We start from the raw sequence: 19946 nt of genomic DNA on the forward strand, positions 1-19946 counted from the left end.
AACCCCAGGGAAAATGACCCCACAGATAAACATGCCAGACTCCCTGGCCCATTTCAGCCTCACCCTTCCTCTACCATAGGAGACCAATTCCAGTAAGAAATGTTCTTGCAATAACACATAGTTATAAATCTTACCTCAGCAGCTCTTTTAGGCACCCTATATTGTCATTACAATTCATCCTGGTTAGAATAAAGCTAGTCAATCTGATGAAGACAGTGGCACTCTATTTCAGTCAATAAAATGCTAGCATATCAAGTTTTAAAGTTCAAGACCTTAAGAAAATTCCAGATACCTAGTAACATAAAGGAGAAAGCTAACTAGAAAAGAAGATTAGAGTGGAAATGCCTCAGGTGAAGGAGAGATGGAGCTGAAATCTGTGAAGAGATTCTGAATAGTGTGGAAAAGTTCAGAACAAGTTCTAATTTCTCCTTTAACAATAGTAGCAAATCAGAAAATGTAAGGGAAAAATAAATCCATTAACAAATCTAAATCCATAATTTAAAATCCATTAACAAAAAGATTTTTCTAGATCGTACCCTTAAAATATTACAGATTACCTCATACACTATTTTTTAAACAAGAGTTAGACATGCATATGCACATTCATAGAATATATTTTACATAAAGCTGTATTAATAAAAGCAGTGATGACATTTTGTTCTTCTCTAGAGAATATACAACTCTCACACATACATACTCAATGTATTTAGAAGCCAATGTGGTCAAGCCACAGAATGGGAACAAATATTTGCAAATCATATATTTGATAAGACTTGTATCTAGAATATGTAAAGAACTCTTTCAATTCAGTGATTTAAAAAACCCAATTTTAGGGAGTTTCCCGGCAGTCCAGTGGATCCCGCAAGCCTAGCAGCACAGCTCCCCCACACACAAAAAAATTTTTAATGGGCAAATGATCTGAATAGACACTTCTCCAAAGAAAATATATAAGTGGCCAATAAGCACATGGAAAGATAATGGACATAAATGCCATCAGAGAAAGGCAAATCAAAGCCATGAGATACCACTTCACACCCACCAGGATGGCTATTATTTTATATATATATATAATATATATAAAAGACTGTTTAGTGTAATGTAAAGAAAGATGTGGAGAAATTCTATCCTTTGCACACTGCTGGTGGGAATGTAAATGGTACAGCTGCTTTGGAAAACAGTCTGATAGTTCCTCAATAGGTTAAATAGCATTTCACGCCAAGATAAATGAAAACCTTGCGCATGGATGTTCACAGCAGCTTTATTCGTAAAGCTCCAAAAGTAGAAAGAACCCCAAAGTTCATCAACTGATGAATGCACAAAATGTGGTGTATCATTTGGCCAAAAAAAGTAAATTAAGTAATGATGCATGCTACAATATGGATGCACCTTGAAAACATTACACTACGTGGGGGAAAAAGCATTAAAAAATTACATCTTTTATGATTCCATTTATATGAAATGTCGAGAATAGCAAATCTATAGAGACAGAAAATAGTTGCCTAGGTGTGGGGAGGACCGAAGGGGAGATAGGAAATGAGTGCTCCTTTTTCTTTTAACAGTTGCTGCCTACAGTCATGCTGGCATGCTGTGAAAATGCCATAACTCTAACTCTTCTATCAGAGGCCCCATTGTGAAAGTTATCATCATCTCATGGAGGTACTGCAAAATTAACAACTTTCTGTAGAGTCAGAAAAATTTAAGTCTTACACCAAAAAAAAGTCAAATAGCACATCTTATTAAAAAATTTTTTTAAATATATTTTTCTCACGGCTTTTGTTACCTCTTCTTTTTTTTTTTCCCCGGTACACGGGCCTCTCACTGTGTGGCCTCTCCCACTGCAGAGCACAGGCTCCGGACGCGCAAACTCAGCGGCCATGGCTCACGGGCCCAGCCGCTCCGCGGCATGTGGGATCCTCCCGGACCGGGGCACAAACCCGTGTCCCCTGCATCGGCAGGCGGACTCCCAACCACTGCGCCACCAAGGAAGCCCCGTTACCTCTTCTTTTAGTGCATGTTTCCTCTGTTCCAAACAGATCTCTTTAGCTCTCATCATCTGCAGAGTCTCCTTAGAAACTGCATACTGGAGTTTTTCCATACGTTCAGCAGCTGCTGCCCATGATGCTTTACCAAATTTCTTCTGATCTGCTCGCATTCGATCATATACAGCTATTGATAATTTTTAAAAAGACATTGAGACATTAAGACATGAAACAACTTGATACTAAAGAATTGAAAGTCTTAGATTCCATTGATCACACACTCAAAGATAAACACACAAATGCTACCCTCATGATAAACTACCTATAACAGCTCTAAAATATAATTCAACAGTATGTTAGATTCTCTCTAATGTCTCCAATAAGAATTTTAAATAGTCATTCTCAGAAATAACTTTCTGAAGATGAAACTGAGTTTTCAGGTTAATTTTAAAACTTACTTAAAAAAATACTCTTTTCACATTGTCCAGTGTTATTAAATTTCTAAGTTTCTATAAAACTTTATTCTGTCACGGTTTATACTTTTTCCTAGGTATGTTAGTTGAAGTCAGAACCATAACTATTAAAGGGTATTTAAAAATTATTTAAATTCATGTACTTTTGAGTTCTCCAAACGTATTTTAATGATAATGGTAGGATGAAATAAATCCTAGACATTAGCATGGAGCTGATTCTGCTAAGGTTAGTGCTGGAGCAGAATCAGTTAGCGCTGGGCTTAACTAACTAAGCCCCAAAGAAGACGCCCAACTTCTCCTTGCCACCACACAGAAAAAGGAAGAACTTTTTAGTTTGCCACAATAGAGGCCTCATTCAAGAAACATTTCTTGACAATCAAACAACTAGTATCTTCCAGTTAAAGAAGTTAATCACTGATAATAGCATGGTGCTGGCTCATCTTGGGTCCTTATACAAATGAACCCAACCATCCTATGATCCTTATGCCTAATAGGTCAGACATGCTTTAACTATCATAAAAGAGTCAGGCAATCTGATTACACAGTACCTAATGTAGTCTTTAGATTAGTGTACATTCTCTAGTAGTTTCTTTAATACGTTCAGAGGTAAGTGATTAATACTTTTGTAATGCTACTATATCATAACCCTCTTTGCAAGAAGTATCTCAGTAACATTTGCCTCAATTTTAATTTTTTGACAATAATACGAGTACATACTTGAAAATTAAAACTGTACAGAGAGGCTGATAGTGGAAAAGAGCAGTTTCTCATGCTCAGCTCTCCCCCCACCCTTAATCCCAATGACTAAATGCAACCAACTTGGAACCTGCTCCTGGGTAGTTACCTCCATTCAAGAACGTTACCATTTCTTGATTTAGTCTTAAAAATCTGTTGAGTTCTTATGACAAATGAGCAATCTATTTACTCAGAATCTCCTCTCAATATAGTTCTTTTGGTTTCTCTGGTTTTTCTTTGGCCTTTAAATGCTAACATATTTGAATATTGAGCTGATCCTTTATTTTAGGGTTTCTAACAAATAATAACTACTTCTGTTGCTTACATAGCAAAATGATTCTGCCATCTTAAATCTCTATCTTTTAAAAATGTATGATAATATTTATGCAACCATAAGATCAATACAGTAGTGCACTGTAGGGGAAAAAATAACAGCAGGGGGTTTGGAGTTAGTGTGGAGTTAAATTCTCACTTTTACCCATCAATATGTAACTTTCAGAAGAAAGTTAACTTAACTGTTCTTGGGCTAAATTCCCTTGAATAATAAACATAAGGAAATACAGTACCTCCTCGGAAGACTTGTGGAAATTAAATGAGAGAATAATAGATATTTAAATGTTTCTCTCACTTCACATGGCAATATTAATCAAATACATGGTCTGTTTAGTTTCTTCTCTCCCTCATGCACACGTGACCACAATCACTCATATTTATACGATGTGTTAATTTCAAAGTGCTTTTTCCAAGTGTTCTATTTATCTGCCCAGCAATCCTATAGAATAGGCATGGTATGCATTATCAACACCTTCAACATAGATATGTGAAACTTGGTGACTTAAGACCAAGGTTACACACCTATAAAAGGAGAGTTATATGAGTACCCAAGTTGCTTAAATACCTAGTCTGCTGCTTCTATCATTTTTACCTGAACTTGTAATCACAGCATATAGTCAAACATTCTGCATAAACAAAAATAATCTGGAGCCTTATCTCTTGCTTCCCACTTAAGGACTGTGTCTGTGGAGCAGTTCTCTGTCCTAATTCAGTCTCAGGTTGTTACCTACCATAAGACCTAGTCAATACTTTGTCTTCCAACATCTTTAGATAGAATGTATTCTTCTGCCTAATTGCTGCTCACTTCACCTGGAGTTATCTTCCAACAGCTCAGGAATATGAAGATAATGTAGAAAATTATGAATACAGAATGCTCGGAATACCCCTAGAACAATATTGGAACACCTCTAAAACAGATTCTTGGGCTTCCCTAGTGGCCCAGTGGTTGAGAGTCCGCCTGCCGATGCAGGGCACACGGGTTCGTGCCCCGGTCTGGGAAGATCCCACATGCCGCGGCGTGGCTGGGCCCATGAGCCACGGCCACTGAGCCTGCGCGTCCAGAGCCCGTGCTCCGCAACGGGAGAGGCCACAACAGTGAGAGCCCCGCGTACCGCAAAAAAACAAAAAAACCAAAAAAAACAAAAAAACCCCAGATTCTTCTCTCCCTCTGCTGGCAAGAATAAAGATTCTTGCTAAGATGACTGATAACATTAACAGGATAACACCATGTAATAGCACCCTATGGTGATCATTATATGCAAAAAAGCTCTGAAGGCAACAGTCCTGGTGTTTACAAGGAATCACGTTAAATTTGTTTAAAAAACCTTAATGTTCTAACATACATACACCTGTCAGAAAAGGGCCCATTTAAGATGTTTTTAAAAGCTAAGCAGTAAAATTGGGCTACACCTGGCTTTGCATAAGGAAGGAAATAAAGGCCTATTTTACTCCTCTTCTAATATATAGAGAATACAAGGAGATCTTATATAGATCAATAGGGGGAAAACAGCCCAATAGAAAAACAGGCAGAAAACAGTAACTGGGAAAAAAGGAAGGATATGCAAATACCAATTATTACATGAAAACAAAAAAGATGAACACTCAGTAATAAGCAAAGAAATGCAAATTTTAAAAACATGGTACTGCTTTTCATCTACTAAACTGTTTTTTTTTTTTAAATGACAATGCCCAATGATGCTGAGGAATCAAGGAAAGTATTCTCATTCAGCACAATTGCTTTGAAACTTTTAAGGAAACGTGGATTTGCTGAAAGAATAACCTGCATAACGACTTTAATGCCAGGTATACAAATAGAGAGATTATTAAAATAATGAATAATTTAAACTGCTTCTCAGGGAGTGGTGGAACGATTTCTGTGGCCTCTATGGAAGGGAGTTGGAAGGAATGGACCTTGCCAGACAGACCTTGCCAGATGTATCTCTTCATTTGGCTTGATTTGTATCCTTTATAAATTGTAATGGTACGTATGTGTTTTCCTGAGTTCTGCGAGTGAATTTTTGAACCTAAAAGGGCTGTAGGAACCCCAAATTTGTAGCCAGTTGGTTAGACGTACAGATGGCCTAAGGACACCCCAAATTTGCAAGTAGTGTCTGAAGGGCAGGGAGTCTTGCTGGTGACTGGGACTTTAAGCTATGACATCTGTAACTATGAACGATTATTGTCAGAATTGAATTATGCTATACTAATACCCATCACTTTTAATTTTTTTAAAGGTGGGCTATATGTAAACACATATGCCTAGAAAAGACTGAAAGGATATACCTTAACTTGTTAATAGTGGTCTTCTTTAACTGCTAGGATTATGAGTGGTCTTTAATTCTTTTCTATATAACTATTTTGAACACAAAATACTTAAACCACTCATTTTTGAAAATACCTCCATCCATTTTGAAAATACCTAACAAAAATAATTCTACTGGGAAACTCACCTTTTTGAGCTTTAGCTGTTATTTCAAAATATTTGACAGTAAGATCTTGAATGGACAGCACAGCCATATGAGCTTTCCGCTGCCAGTCAGCATCTTCTTTTTGTAGACTTTCAATTCTTCGGGGACCCAGGTAATCATTCTCTATAGAAATCTGTAGAGAGAAGAAAGAAAAATGGAAAAGATCATTTCTTTCTCTCTTTTAACATTTACTGAACGTTTATATATCAGGCATTGTGCTTGGTACTAAAAGAAAGAATACTTGTTTTTCCCTGCTCTGCAGTAGAAGCTATCAATTTACAAAACAATTAAATTAACAATAATGTTGAAGACAGTTGATGCAGAAATTGTTCCCCCTTCCTCCTCTATCTTCTTCTTCATCCTTCCCTCTTCTATTTATAAAGGACATATAACAAAATGTTTAAGACTGATGATTTTCAAGTGCTGGGATGAGAAATTTATTTCCTCCTTTACGATAATTGTATTTTCAGTTTAAGAATTATTTGTGCCAATAAAATGCTTATTTAATCATTGACATAAATAAATAAAATAAGATTGACAATACATAAAAATCAGCCTATCTGCCTACTGAAGGACTCTGGATATAAGTAACAGAAAAACTGGCTATGTATTATTTATAAGAGTCACAACTAAAACAAAAGGACAAAGGAAAGTTGAAAATCAAATGATGGACAGAGGTATGCCAAGTGAATGTCACAGAAGTAACAATATCAATGTTAAAATATAGAAAAGCGCTAAACCGGTATGTTAATATGGAAGAAAGTTACAGTCCAGGAAGAACAGCAATAGACCCTCTGTACTGCTTTACCACATACTGAGAAAGAAACTTAAAACTTAAACAATAACACCATATTAGGATGATGGGGAAAAAATATTATAGAGAAAAATGTGCCACCCCTGGCACACTTAAAAAAAATTGATCAAGTAAGTTATCATACACCACTAAAAAATTATAATGAATTTCAAAAGTAGAAATAATGCAGGTCATAGTCTCTAAACAGTACAATAAACAGAAATCAAAGGAACAGTCTAAAACAGTTGATTGAGTCTTGAAGCAACAATATACTGCTCCTTAAGCAAATGAAGTCTTCCAGAAAGAGGGAAAAACGTATGAGCACTCACTGTAGTGCTCAGCACACACAGGACAATTAATTAGCAATGTTAAGGCGACAGTGGCAAGGTAGAGGAAGAGGTCAAGAATGATCCTAGGGTTACTGGGAAAAAATATGTACATGGAATTGCCAAGGATTTCATTTTGCATACTAAGTTTAACTTTGCAAGTCATGTCCAGAGATATAAGCTTGGGTACCCTTGACACACTAGAAGACATTTAAAGCAACGAGAGTGAATGAGTTCATGTAAGGAATTGTAATCATATAAGTAGCAAGATTCAATGGAGGAGAAATCAACACTATCAAACACTGCTTAGGGATCAAGTAGATACACAACCAGTACCCATGGACCTAACAGCATGAACTTGGCGACAACAGTTCTGGAGTACAGGCAAATTCCTTTTGCCTATTAATTCCCACCATATCTTCAGACCTCAGTTCAATTACTGGTTCATGGATGTCATCCCTGACTCATCATTATAGGCAGTATAAGCTCTTCAATCTAAAAAATAGCCTTCATTCTTAAGTCTTATCACAATCATACTTTATATTATTTTACATCACCTCCTTTCTGCTCTGAATGTTCCATGAGGGCAGAGAATGCACAAGTGGTTTTTATCTCTGCTTGCTTGCTTTTCACTAGCACACTGCTGGGCATGAACTAGGTAATCTACAATATTTCCTGAATGAGTGAATAAAAATTCACTTCCATACATGTTTTTAATGAGGAGAGAAATGCAGACACATGTATAATACTCTTTTGAGAAATTTGTGTGAGTGACTAGAGGGGAAAAGGGTGGAGAAGAGGATAAGGCTTAAGGGTAGGCACTCTTGCTTTATTTTAATGGGAGATCACAGAGCAGGTTGAGAGGGAGAACCTATGTCTTCCCCTGTGAAGAAAGAACCCAGTTATGAAAAGAATATGAACAAGAATTATGTATATGTATAACTGAATCACTTTGCTGTACAACTGAAAGTAACAGAACATTGTAAATCAACTATACTCCAAAATAATATAAGAATTAAAAAAAGAAAGAAAGAATCCAGTTAAAAATAAATTGGTAGAGGAGACAGGAGAAGACACAAGATAGCTGTTTTTAGATGGTAGGGTGACAAACCATTTATCGTAGGAAGAGGGTTAGTGAAGTCACGGTGAAAACAGGCACACATAATATACTGCTAGTGGAACTATAAATTGATTAAAACCTTTTCTGGAAAGTATTTTATGGTACCATAGTCTTTGAACACATTTAGCTGTTTAGATCAGGACAAACTTTACTGAGGCCCATAAATTGCAGAGGGCTTTGAAGGAGGGGTAGGATTTTAACAGTTACATGGGGAGCATATGGGAAAAGAGAACCACCCAAAAGGGATGCTGTAGGTAAGAATTAACCTGAACAAAAGCCTTGAGGTAAGTAAGTAAGTTCAATGCATGGTAAAGGACAGAGAGCAGTCCAGTCTAGCTGGAGTTTAGGTAAAACAGATGAAGGTAGTGGGAGATAACACTAGAGAAGTAGGTTAGATCAATGAGGAGGCTGAGGAGTTTGTATTGCATATGACAGGCAACTGGAAACCACTGAGGGCTTCTCAGCAATAGTAATGGGCATATTTAGACTTCAGTTTACATTTAAGGTTGTAGAAAACTTGTTTTCTGTAATAAAACCATCAAGGTTTTGTGCTTTCATTTGTTGTGATTACCTTTGATTTTTAAAACAAGTTAAAAAGCAAAAGATTAGTGTTCACAAGTATGAAAAAGAAATTTAATAAATTGATATTATGATAAATTTAATAAATTGTAGCAAAAATTTAAATTCTTACTCGGCACGTTATGATGGAAGTCCTTTTCAATGACATGATTAAACTTCGTATGTTTATTATACCTAAGACCATAAGCTAGGTTAGCTAAGTTTTTTCCCTGACTTTGAAAGTCAAAATGTATTTAGATTCTATCAACTCCAAAGTTCAACCTTCTGCCTTGTGATGCTAGGGTTCAGGCTCTGAAAACCACATTTAGCCTTTGCCAACAGAAAGGGCTGGAGGAGATTTCAGAGTTGAAGGAAAGAGAAGACTTGCTTCTTCCTGTCTGTATCACTTGACTTTCCTGTTTGCTGTTCCTGTGATCATCATCCCAGACTCGCTTCTTCATCCCAGCATCTGCAGTACCTTCTTGAAGGAGTTAACAGAATCGAGTTTGCAGTTTTTTAACCTTCACAGAACTGACCTCATTTGTGTGCCCAAGACAAACCAGCACCTGTCCACCAGTGCCCTATCCCCAGAGATCTGGTCCTCTCCACTGAGATCAGACACACCAGCACTAGAAGAGCAATGTCTTCTTTCTCAGAGGTCAGCTCCACAGGACCTATCCTTTAATAATTACCACTTCTTCCCTTTGTAACCCCCGATCCTAGGAGTGGTGGCTGCTTTTGCAATTAACTCTGATATCTTAAGAGTTGCCTTCTTATCTACCTTGTTAACAACTTTATACCTGGTTCTTAAAATTCCCTCTGTTGAAATAACTGATTTGATCTTCTGGTCAGACCAACAGACACAACTGTGGAACAGAAATGTAATAACCAAAACAGGCAGTGCTCAAAATTCAAAAATCTTAACTCAGATCATGAAGATGGAAACCCTTTTCACTTGCATAGTTAAACACTGTACAGAAATGAGAAATCTTGCATTATCCTTTTGAAGAGAAAAAATAATATTAAAAATCTGGTGGTAATTATTTGGCGATAACCTGTTCTTTGTTGTTAGATTATTTTTACCTTCATTGTACATGTATATTCAAAAATACAGAAAACAAACATGCTGTGCTTTTTAAATGCTGGTTTTTTAACTGACTTCTGAAACTCAGTAGCTAATGCTGCAGCCAACTGTTTAAAAACATGATTACAGTTTACTGTACCTAAGACATTAAGCTAGGATACTGAGTTCTCTTCCTAACTTGGCAAATTTGAAGATGTACAGCATTGGTCAGCTGGATCACGTGCTAATAACAATGACACCTCTGTTTTCAATTTTAGGAATAGAAAGAAAACAGTGTCTGTTTTTAAGATGGAAAAAAATGTGTCAGTTTAGGTAGCTAGGATAGTGAGACTAGTTTATAAACACAGATTTCTTGGCAAGGAATTGCTTATTATAAAGTACATCACTAGCTTGGATACTGGGTTTTATATGAGAAGCTGAAGTGTTACTTCTGTCTATTGCTGAGATTGTAAGTTAAAAAAAATTCCAGTTCTTAGGTGAAACAAATGCCAAGATAAACTTGTGAATATACTGATGTAGTAGAAACCTTAATGTGAATTTTCCAGGCCCAGGAGTCATCTGAAGGTGACTCTTGATTGAAAGAATGACATGACTAGACTTGGCATCATCTATTTCATGCATTTTTACATTCAAAGCAAATATTAAGTGTACTATTCCCAGGTAAGAGTGTGAAATGAGGCATTTTTTGAAGGTAAGAGACATCTAAAGACAAGGAAACCAAAGGAAAAATAGTTGAGGTAAGAGATAAGTACCTTAATGTATAGTGGTAGCACTATATATTTCATAGTGTACGTGGCAGAGTATATAGTGGTCCAGTGGTGTAAAAATTGCACACTGCACAAAACCAGGGGGTTTGCCAAGCCATGCGTACTGCTGCATATGCCCATCTGTCTGCTGGAATAAGGGTGGAGGTGGGTGACTTTTTCTATTTCACACAAAGACACCTATAGATTTGCCTGGTCCTGGGGAAGGGTGGAGGAAGAAGAGTACATTCAAGTTTCAACTAGAAGACAGCTGAATTGCAAAATGACATGACTGGCTACAAAGGGGAGGGAAAAGCTGAGGGTGTCTTCTAGTTTCTAGCTTATGTACTTTCAGCAAATCATTAGAAATAAGTTGGACAATGTGTCTGAAGTGCTTATAGTTAATCCAGGAAGACTATCAGTAGGTCACCTTGCTAACCCTGACTCGTTAAGACACTGGGCCTAAAAATCTAGAGAGGATCATCTAGTTTACTTATTTTTATTTATTTATTTAAGCTTTTTTTTTTGGTCACGCCACGCAGCTTGCAGGATCTTAGTTCCCCGACTAGGGATTGAACCTGGGCCCCGGCAGTGAAAGTCCTATCCGCCGGACCACCAGAGAATCTCCCAAGCATCATGTAGTTTAAATCTCATTTTATGGATGAAAAAACTGGGGCCCAGAGAGAATGTAACTTTGAATTTAGTGTGCTCCATCCCTTAGCTGTTTCAAATTTTATTTGACACGTGGTTCTCAAACTTCATATCAGAATTACCGGGAAGACTTGTTAAAACAAAGATTGCTGAGCTTCTCCCTAGAGTTTCAGCAAAGGAGATCTGAGGTGAGGCCTAAGAATCAGTATTTTTAACAAGGTTCTAGGTGATACTGATGCTCCTCGTCTGGGGGTCACATTTTAAGAACCAGCGTATTAGAGTCTGGGAGCTTCCGAAAGAGGTGTGTATTTTAAAGAGGCTAAAGGTCAAATTCCATAGGATGAGATAGCATTCTAGCCCCTGACCATCATTCCTCTCCTACAAATCCTTAGACTGAGGCATATCAAACAATTCACACCCTGTGGTATAACTAAATGAGCAGGCTTTGCAGTCAAACATGTGTTTCAATCCCAGCCATGCCACTTATTGGCCTCCACTCATGGTGCTGGGTTGGTGATTCAGTATGTTTGAATAACTTATTGTGACTAAAAGCTCTTGTATTATGCCTGTTCACTATACCATTCCTGTTTTTATATATCTATCTGGAATATTCTCAATCTCCAATACAGACATATGTACTCACTTCCTACTGAATTCTTATTCTTCAGTGGTGAAGCTTGATCATCCCCCTTTTTCCATATATCTTCAGGCAATGGTGATCACCTCATTTTGTGTCTCTACATAAACTTGTACATACTGCTCATTTTTCTTTTAAAAAATCATCTGAGTTATAATTTACATACAACACAATGTACCTGTTTTAAGTGTAAATTTTGACAAATATATATACCCGTGATAACAGGCACCATAATCAAAATTTGAAGCACATCAATCTCCCCAAAGGATTCTGTTACATCCGCTTCCTCTCAGTGGATCTCCCTGGCCCCACCCCAGGCAACAGCTGTTTAGGACAATCTTCTAGAATTCCATGTAAATGGAGGCACAGTTTGTCTGGCATCTTTTGCTCAGCACATACTCTTTGTCTAGCATCTTTTGCTCAGCACAATTTTTTATAAGCTATTTAATCAGGATTTAATTTACATACACTGTGTTCAAGTAAATCCATCTAAAGTGCTCAATTTGATGAGTTTTGATTGCTGTATGCACCCAAGAAACCACCACTACAATCATGATACAAAACATTTCCATCACCTCCAAAACATGTTCGTGCTACTTTGCCATCCACACCTTCTCGTACTGCTTTGCCATCCATACCTTCACACATATAGAGGACGGTTTTGTTTATCCATTTTATCCACATTTTGTTTATCCATTTACCTGTCGATGGTTATTTGGGTTGTCCCAGTTTGGGGCTACCGGGAATACAGTTGGCATGAACACTGGTATGTAAGTCTTTTTTGTGAACAGATGTTTTCGTTTCTCTTGTATAAGTAACTAAGAGACAAACAGCTGAGTTGTAAGGTATTGTACAGTTGACCCTTGAACAACATGGATTTGAACTGCATGAGTCCACTTACATGCAGATTTTTTTCCCCATAAATATTACAGTGCTACAAGATCTGCTGTTGATTGAATCCACGGATGGGGAACGACGATCTGGAAAGCCACTTTGGGACTTAAGCATCTGAAAATTTTGGTATCATTGGCGGGTCCTGGAACCACACCCAAGGGTTGTTCAAAGATCAACCATATATGTTTAACTTTTGAAGAAAGCGCCAAACTGTTTCCCAAAGTGGTTGTACGACTTTAAAATTCTGTTAGCAATGTATGAAAATTCCACTTACTCTACATCCTCACTAGCCCTTGGGAGGGCCAGAATTTTTTCATTATACTCACTTCAATGGATGTGTAATAGTATCTCACTGTGGTACCAATTTGGATTTCCTAGATGAGTGTGTTGAGCATCTTCACATGTGATTATTAGCCATTTCTTTGTGTCTTTTTAAATATTTAGCTCATATTGAAAATTTGGGGGTTTTGTCTTACTGAGTTGTACAGTTCCTCTTTCAGATGTATTACAAGTTATTTTCTCTCAGTGTGTGGCCTCCTCATTTTCTTAATCTTTAAAATAGCAAAAGTATTTAATTTTAGTGAAGTCCAATTTTATCTTTTTTTTTTTTTTTTAGCTGAAGTTTTCTGCATCCTATCTAAAAAACCTTTGTCTTTCCTTCTGAAAGATTGTAAAAACTTCCTAGTTTTGTTATAAAAGTTTTATACTATGAGCTTTATGTTTGGGTCTAACATGTATTTCAAATTAATTTTTGTGTATGGTATAAGATAAGGAAGGCTGGACTTCATTATTTCTATATGGGTATCCACTTCTAGCACCATCTGTTGATAAGACTATTCTTTCTCCCCACTGAATTGCCTTGTCACCTTTGTAGAAAACTAATTGACTATATAACCACAGGTTTATTTCTGGATTCTGTTTAGTTCCATTCATTTACACATCTATCCTATACTATCACCACAATGTCTGGAATTCTCTAGCTATTTTTATAATTGGCTGGTTAGTTTAAAAAAAAAAAACACCCTACTGGAATATTAATTTGAATCTACAGATCAGTTGAGAACTGACATCTAAACATTATTGATTATTGTTAATAGATTATCTTCTAATCTATTAACATGGTCTATCTCCCATTTATTTAGGTATGCTTTAATTTTTCTCATCAAAATCTTATAATTTTTCAGTATACAGTCCTTTCATATATTTTATAAAATTTATCCCTAAACATTTCATGTTCAGAGATGCTAATGTAAAAGGCATTTAAAAATTTTTGATTACAACTTCATTTCTGGAAGATAGAAAATGCAATTGAATCTTTAATACTGACCTTGTAACTAAACTTACAGATTATTTCCAGTAGCTTTTTTAGATTCTTAATTTTTTTACATGTGTGATCACATGATCTACAAACAAATAATCTACTTTTTTTCTAATTTATATATGCCTTTTATTTTTTTTTTGCTTTATTGAACTGGCGACAAACTCCGGAGAAATACTGAATAAAAGTTGTGGGAGCAGACAATCTTACCTAGTTACCAATCTTAGTGGGGGAAGAATTCAGTCATTCACCATCATGTATGATATTAGACAGGCTTTCCACACATACCCTTTATCAGCTTAAAGAAGTTCCCTTCTCTTCCTAGGCTGCTGAGATTTTACCATGGATGGGCAATGAGCTTTTTATCAAGTGCATTTCTGCACCCAGCCATGTTGATCTTTTTCCTTTATTAATAATATGGTGAGTTACATTGATTAGTTTTTGTAATGTTAAACCAATCTTGCCTTTCTAAGATAAACCCTAATCACAGTATATTACTGAATCCTATTTTTCAATATTATGTTAAGAATTACTGCATCTACATTCATGAGGGACGTTTATCTGTAGTTTTCTTTTTTTCTATAATGTCGTTTGATTTGGATAATGCTGGCCTCAAAAATGAGTTGGGAAGTGTTCCCTCTTTTAAATCCTCCAATGATCCTTTACCTGGCCCTGGAGTTTTCTTTGTGAGAAGGTTTTAAATTATGAATTCAACTTTGTTAATACGGAGCTACCAAATTTTTTCTATTTTTTCTTGACTCTATTTTGACAATTTGTATTTCTCTAAGAAGTGTATCCATTTCATCTAAGTTGTAGAATTTTTTGGCACAAATTTGTTCATGTTCTCTTACTAGCTCATCATCATAGTTGATGGGGCATTTGAGGAGCAATGCAGTAAAATACGATTTTTACCTTTGAAAATGTTAACAGTTTAAGAAATATGTTGTCTGTTCCTCCTCACCTATACTCTGCTTCCCAGGGGAAAAAAATGGAGTAATAACTGACGCTAGTGGACAATACAGCCTGACAAGAAGGTTCAATCCATTTGCTAATATTAATACTCAATACAAACCATGATATAATATGAAAGCAAAAATTCACATAGATTCTGATAATCAATGTTAAGCTGTATATAGATTATCTCAGCTAAACACTGCAGCTTAGTGTAGAAGTAGATGGGGCCTCCATGTATATCATCCAGTTCATCCCTAGCCTTCCAGTCAAGTTTTCAAATGGACAAATATCTATAGTTCATTTTTTTTTAATTGGAGGAAACTGTAGTGTCTAAAAATTCTTAGTTACTAGTTACCATTTTACCCAAAATGCCAAGTTTATGATAAAACTGACTTAACAACCCAATATTTTTCGAAAGTATTAATAAAGGAGAGTGTGTCAATTATGTGACAGTCTGTATTGTTCCATATCTTGACTCATTAGTAAAGGGAAAAAGACAGACATGCTTTACCTTGTAATAATTTTTCAAATATTATACTACTCATTCTTGCCCCCAAGCACAAAGTTTTCAGAATAAGTGGCAATTTCCCAGATATAAATTTCGTAAATAATGTTCCAAATTCACGCATTAATACACAAAAAGTTGTTTAATATCCTAGTTCAGCAATATTTCCATGTGAATTAAACACAGCAACATTGATTTGAGGTCAGCTATAAAACCAAACCCTTAACACTTGCCTCAAAAAAAGTAATATATATTTTACACACAAAAGTAAATGTCATGAATTTTAAAGCTGTACCATTAATGCCTTGTAACTTTCAAAACAAGGTCTTCCCAAAACAAATGTTCTCAAAACTCCTACTAAATAAGTCTAAGACTAGATAATACCCAAAACATTAAAAGGGAGACAGGAGTAGATAGGGGAAAAAAAGCACAGGAAAGGGGGAAAGATGAGAATCTCAATGTATTTACAAATTTTCTAGGCTTTTCTCAGCCCTGGCTACTCAGCAAAGTCGCCTTTTCAGATGCTTTTAAAATGAGGTGTTCAGGCTCTATGTATCACAAAACTACCAAACTAGAATCTCTGGGGACAATGGATCAGATATTTACATTTATAAAAGCTCCTCTAATAATTAAAATGTATAGCCAGCCACGCTGAGAACTATGAAACAGGCAGGTTACTATTTAGATTTAAAAAAAAATACCTTGATCTGCTGTCTTCGTAGCATGGCAAGTTCTCGCATGTCTCGGAATGGCTGTAGTAAATACTGATAGAGTTCAGTTGTGGCTTCTGCAAGGCTGCTGTAGGCTTCATCCTCCATCTGATACAAGTCCAGAAGCTCTACCATGCTCTCTGTATTCTTGTGCTTATCCAAGAGCTGTGGAACAAGAAAATTTCACTACAAAGAAATCCAACTGTAATAACCTATAAAACTTGCAAATTCCCTATCATCTCAGGACCTTGGAACTCTGAAATGCAGAACTAAAGAGAATGAGGAGCACTAATTGCTTTCATCACTTATCTCCATGCCTTAGGTGTCTTACTACAAGACAACTGCCTAAAAATCCTTTTCTAACTACTGTTACCATATTATTCCTGTTCTCTGCATTTTCTGGAATTCCATACTATCTGCCTACCCTTAACTCTTAAAATTTTTTTCCCAGCATCTAGTAGCTTTCTCCATACTTATATAATCATTGCTAATCTACAAAGTAGTTATCAACTCTTGCCAACATTATTTTACTAATTTCCCCAAATAATCTTGCCACTCTTTTCCTCCTCCAAATTTGGAACATTCCTTCAAAAACTTCAACTCATGCCTATCACTTCCTTCAAACTCTAGGTGAAAACACCCCTCAACTCTATTGAAGAGTTTAAAACTGACTATAATAGATTTTTATAACTTTCTTACTTTGCATTCTTTGATACTCATGTGTATATGTATGTTTATAAAGATATTCATTCATTTCTCAACAAGTAAGGACTGAGCATCTTAATACATGTTAGGCACTGGGCATACAAAAACATGGTTCCTTTCTTCAGTTTGCAAAGCAGAAATAGAGAGACAGATGCAGAGAACAAACGTATGGACACCAAGGGAGGAAAGTGGGGGTGGGGGGTGGGATGAACTGGGAGACTGGGACTGACATATATATGCTAGTATGTATAAAATAGGTAACTAATAAGAACCTGTTGTATAAAAAATAAATTAAATTTAAAAAAAAAACATGGTTCCTTTCTTCATGGAGTTTACTGTGTAGTAAATAAGCAAACTAAATAAAGTTTAAAAAAATTACAAACTGTGATAAATGCTATGAAAATTATTACTTTTTAAAAAGTAAAGAATAGGGCTTCCCTGGTGGCGCAGTGGTTGAGAGTCCGCCTGCCGATGCAGGGGACACGGGTTCGTGCCCCGGTCCGGGAGGATCCCACATGCCGCGGAGCGGCTGGGCCCGTGAGCCATGGCCGCTGAGCCTGCGCGTCTGGAGCCTGTGTTCTGCAACGGGAGAGGCCACGGCAGTGACAGGCCCGCGTACCACCAAAAAAAAAAAAAAAAAAAAAAAAAAAATTTAAATAAAAAGTAAAGAATAAAAGTAACACAATGGGGGCTTCCCTGGTGGTGCAGTGGTTGAGATTCCGCCTGCCGATGCAGGGGGCGCGGGTTCGTGCCCCGGTCCGGGAGGATCCCGCATGCCGCGGAGCGGCTGGGCCCGTGAGCCATGGCCGCTGAGCCTGCGCGTCCGGAGCCTGTGCTCCGCAGCGGGAGAGGCCACAGCACTGAGAGGCCCGCGTACCGCAAAAAAAAAAAAAATGTAACACAATTAAACAATGGGTGCCAAGAGAAAGAATAAGAGGTGGGGAGATGGTGAAAAACTATGACCTAGTTCAGAGCAGGTTAGAGAGAAAAGGCTATCCACAGAAGCTTAAGCTGAAATTTAAAGAACCTTTGAATGAACCATGTGGCAAGACACTATTTTACTTTTATTTATTCATTTTTGGCCATGCTGCATGGCTTGTGGGATCTTAGTCCCCAGGGATTGAACCCAGGCCCACAGCAGTGAAAGCACTGAGACCTTACCACTGGACCGCCAGGGACTCCCAGGACACTATTTTATATACTTATTCTTGGTGTCCATTTACTTGGTGACAGTCTCATCTCCTCAAAAGCACAAAATTCTGCTATTCTTTCTCATACCTAAAGTTTCCACTACTATCCTCTTTCCCAGCTTCTTGCTTTGGTTATCATATTGTGTTGTACATAATACAGTTGACCCTTGAACAACTGTAATATGGGGTTAGGGGCGCCAACCCCTGCCTAGTTAAAAATCAGCATATAACTTTACAGACAACCCTCCCTCCCAATCCACAGTTCTGCATACAAGTATTCAAAAAATGAAATACACAGGTATAAATCTAATTATGTACAGAATCTATGAGGAAAATTACACAACTCTGATGAAAGAACTCAAAGACCCAAATTAAATGGAAGTATTCCACATATGGATTGGAAAACTCAGTATTGTCAAGGTGTCAGTTCTACCAAACTTGATCTATAGGATCAATGCAATGCCATTTAAAGTCTCAGCAAGTTATTTTGTGGATATCAACAAATGAATTCTCAAGTTTATATGGAAAGGCAAAAGATCCAGAATAACCAACACAATATTGATGAACAAAGTTAAAAGACTGACACTCTCCATTCAACTTCACTAGTTACTATAAATCTACAGTAATCAAGACAGTGTGGTATTGGTAAAAGAACAGATCAATGGAAGAGATTCCAAAAGTAAACCTCCCCACACACAGTCAAGTAATCTTCTGATGAAAGAGCAAAGGGAATTCAATGAAGAGATCAGCCTTTTCAACAAATGGACATCCGCGTACGAAAGAAAAAAGAAATCTACGGACCTTAACTCAAAAATTAACTCAAAATGGATCACAAACCTAAATGTAAGATGCAAAGTTATAAAACTCTTAGAAAATAACACGGGAAAATCTAGGTAAGCTTGGGTTTGATGACTTTTTAGATATAACACAAAAGCACAATGCTTTTCTACTCAATTTTTCTATAAACCTGAAAGTGATAAAACAGTCTATTAACTTTTTTTAGTCTATTAACTTTTAAATGATAGCAAACCTATTTAAAGACATAGTTTTATATTTCACTGTATGCTATGCATGCTTTTTATTTTTTAAATAAAACCGAGAATCATTAAAAATAAATCTGTAATATCCAATTAACACTGATTTTCATCCCTGTTAAGCCCTACTGTTTTAAGGTGATCAGACTAATCAAACAATATCTTTCTGCTTTGTTAACAAGTAGTTTTCGGTAGGTTGGTTTTGTTTGTTGTTTGTTTTTAATAGAGGTCCACTAGAAGACAGAAATCAATTCAAACATCAGGGATTTTAACAACAGAAAACACATAAATAATTTACAGATGCAGACAGAGGCCAGACCAAGTGGGATCTTGCTTTATGCCGAAAGCAAAGAGATGCCATAAAAGGACTGTTGTTTTGTTTTTCCTTCAAAAACCTCTCTGGTTCCAGGGAAGCATTAGGGAATAAATACTTTCCCAAGTAAGGGAATCTTGACTTTTATTCTGAAGGATAAAAAGGGATAAAAGTGTAAAGGGAAGACTGGGTTAGAAAGACAGAAGGGCATATCCCTGGATACCATAAAATAAGGTTTACAAAATGGAGTAAACAGAGAAAGGGAACATAATGAAAGACAATTCTGGAGACACTAACATACATGATAGACCTGAGTTATACTACAGTGGTGAGAAGGGGCACCAGAGTGGATGCAGATAGATCAGTTCATAATCTCCTGGGTCAGTCCATGTAAGCCTAGATTGGAGGAAGAGAAAAGCAAAG

The 19946-nt window shown here is 36.7% G+C and overlaps 1 protein-coding gene across 1 annotated transcript in view; it reads right to left on the reverse strand.

The window, feature by feature from the left end:
• JMY (junction mediating and regulatory protein, p53 cofactor) overlaps positions 1–19946 on the reverse strand; it is a 73369-nt gene that overhangs the window by 26735 nt on the left and 26688 nt on the right. The window contains exons 2-4 of the mRNA XM_082836365.1: positions 16273–16446; positions 5971–6121; positions 1997–2166 (exon numbers count right to left, since the gene is read on the reverse strand). Coding sequence (XP_082692491.1) covers positions 1997–2166; positions 5971–6121; positions 16273–16446 — 495 coding nt within the window. The remainder of the gene's footprint in view (positions 1–1996; positions 2167–5970; positions 6122–16272; positions 16447–19946) is intronic.

The sequence above is a fragment of the Leucopleurus acutus genome (genome assembly GCF_964270905.1).
Source record: "Leucopleurus acutus genome assembly, chromosome: 3".
Taxonomy (NCBI): Eukaryota; Metazoa; Chordata; class Mammalia; order Artiodactyla; family Delphinidae; genus Leucopleurus; species Leucopleurus acutus.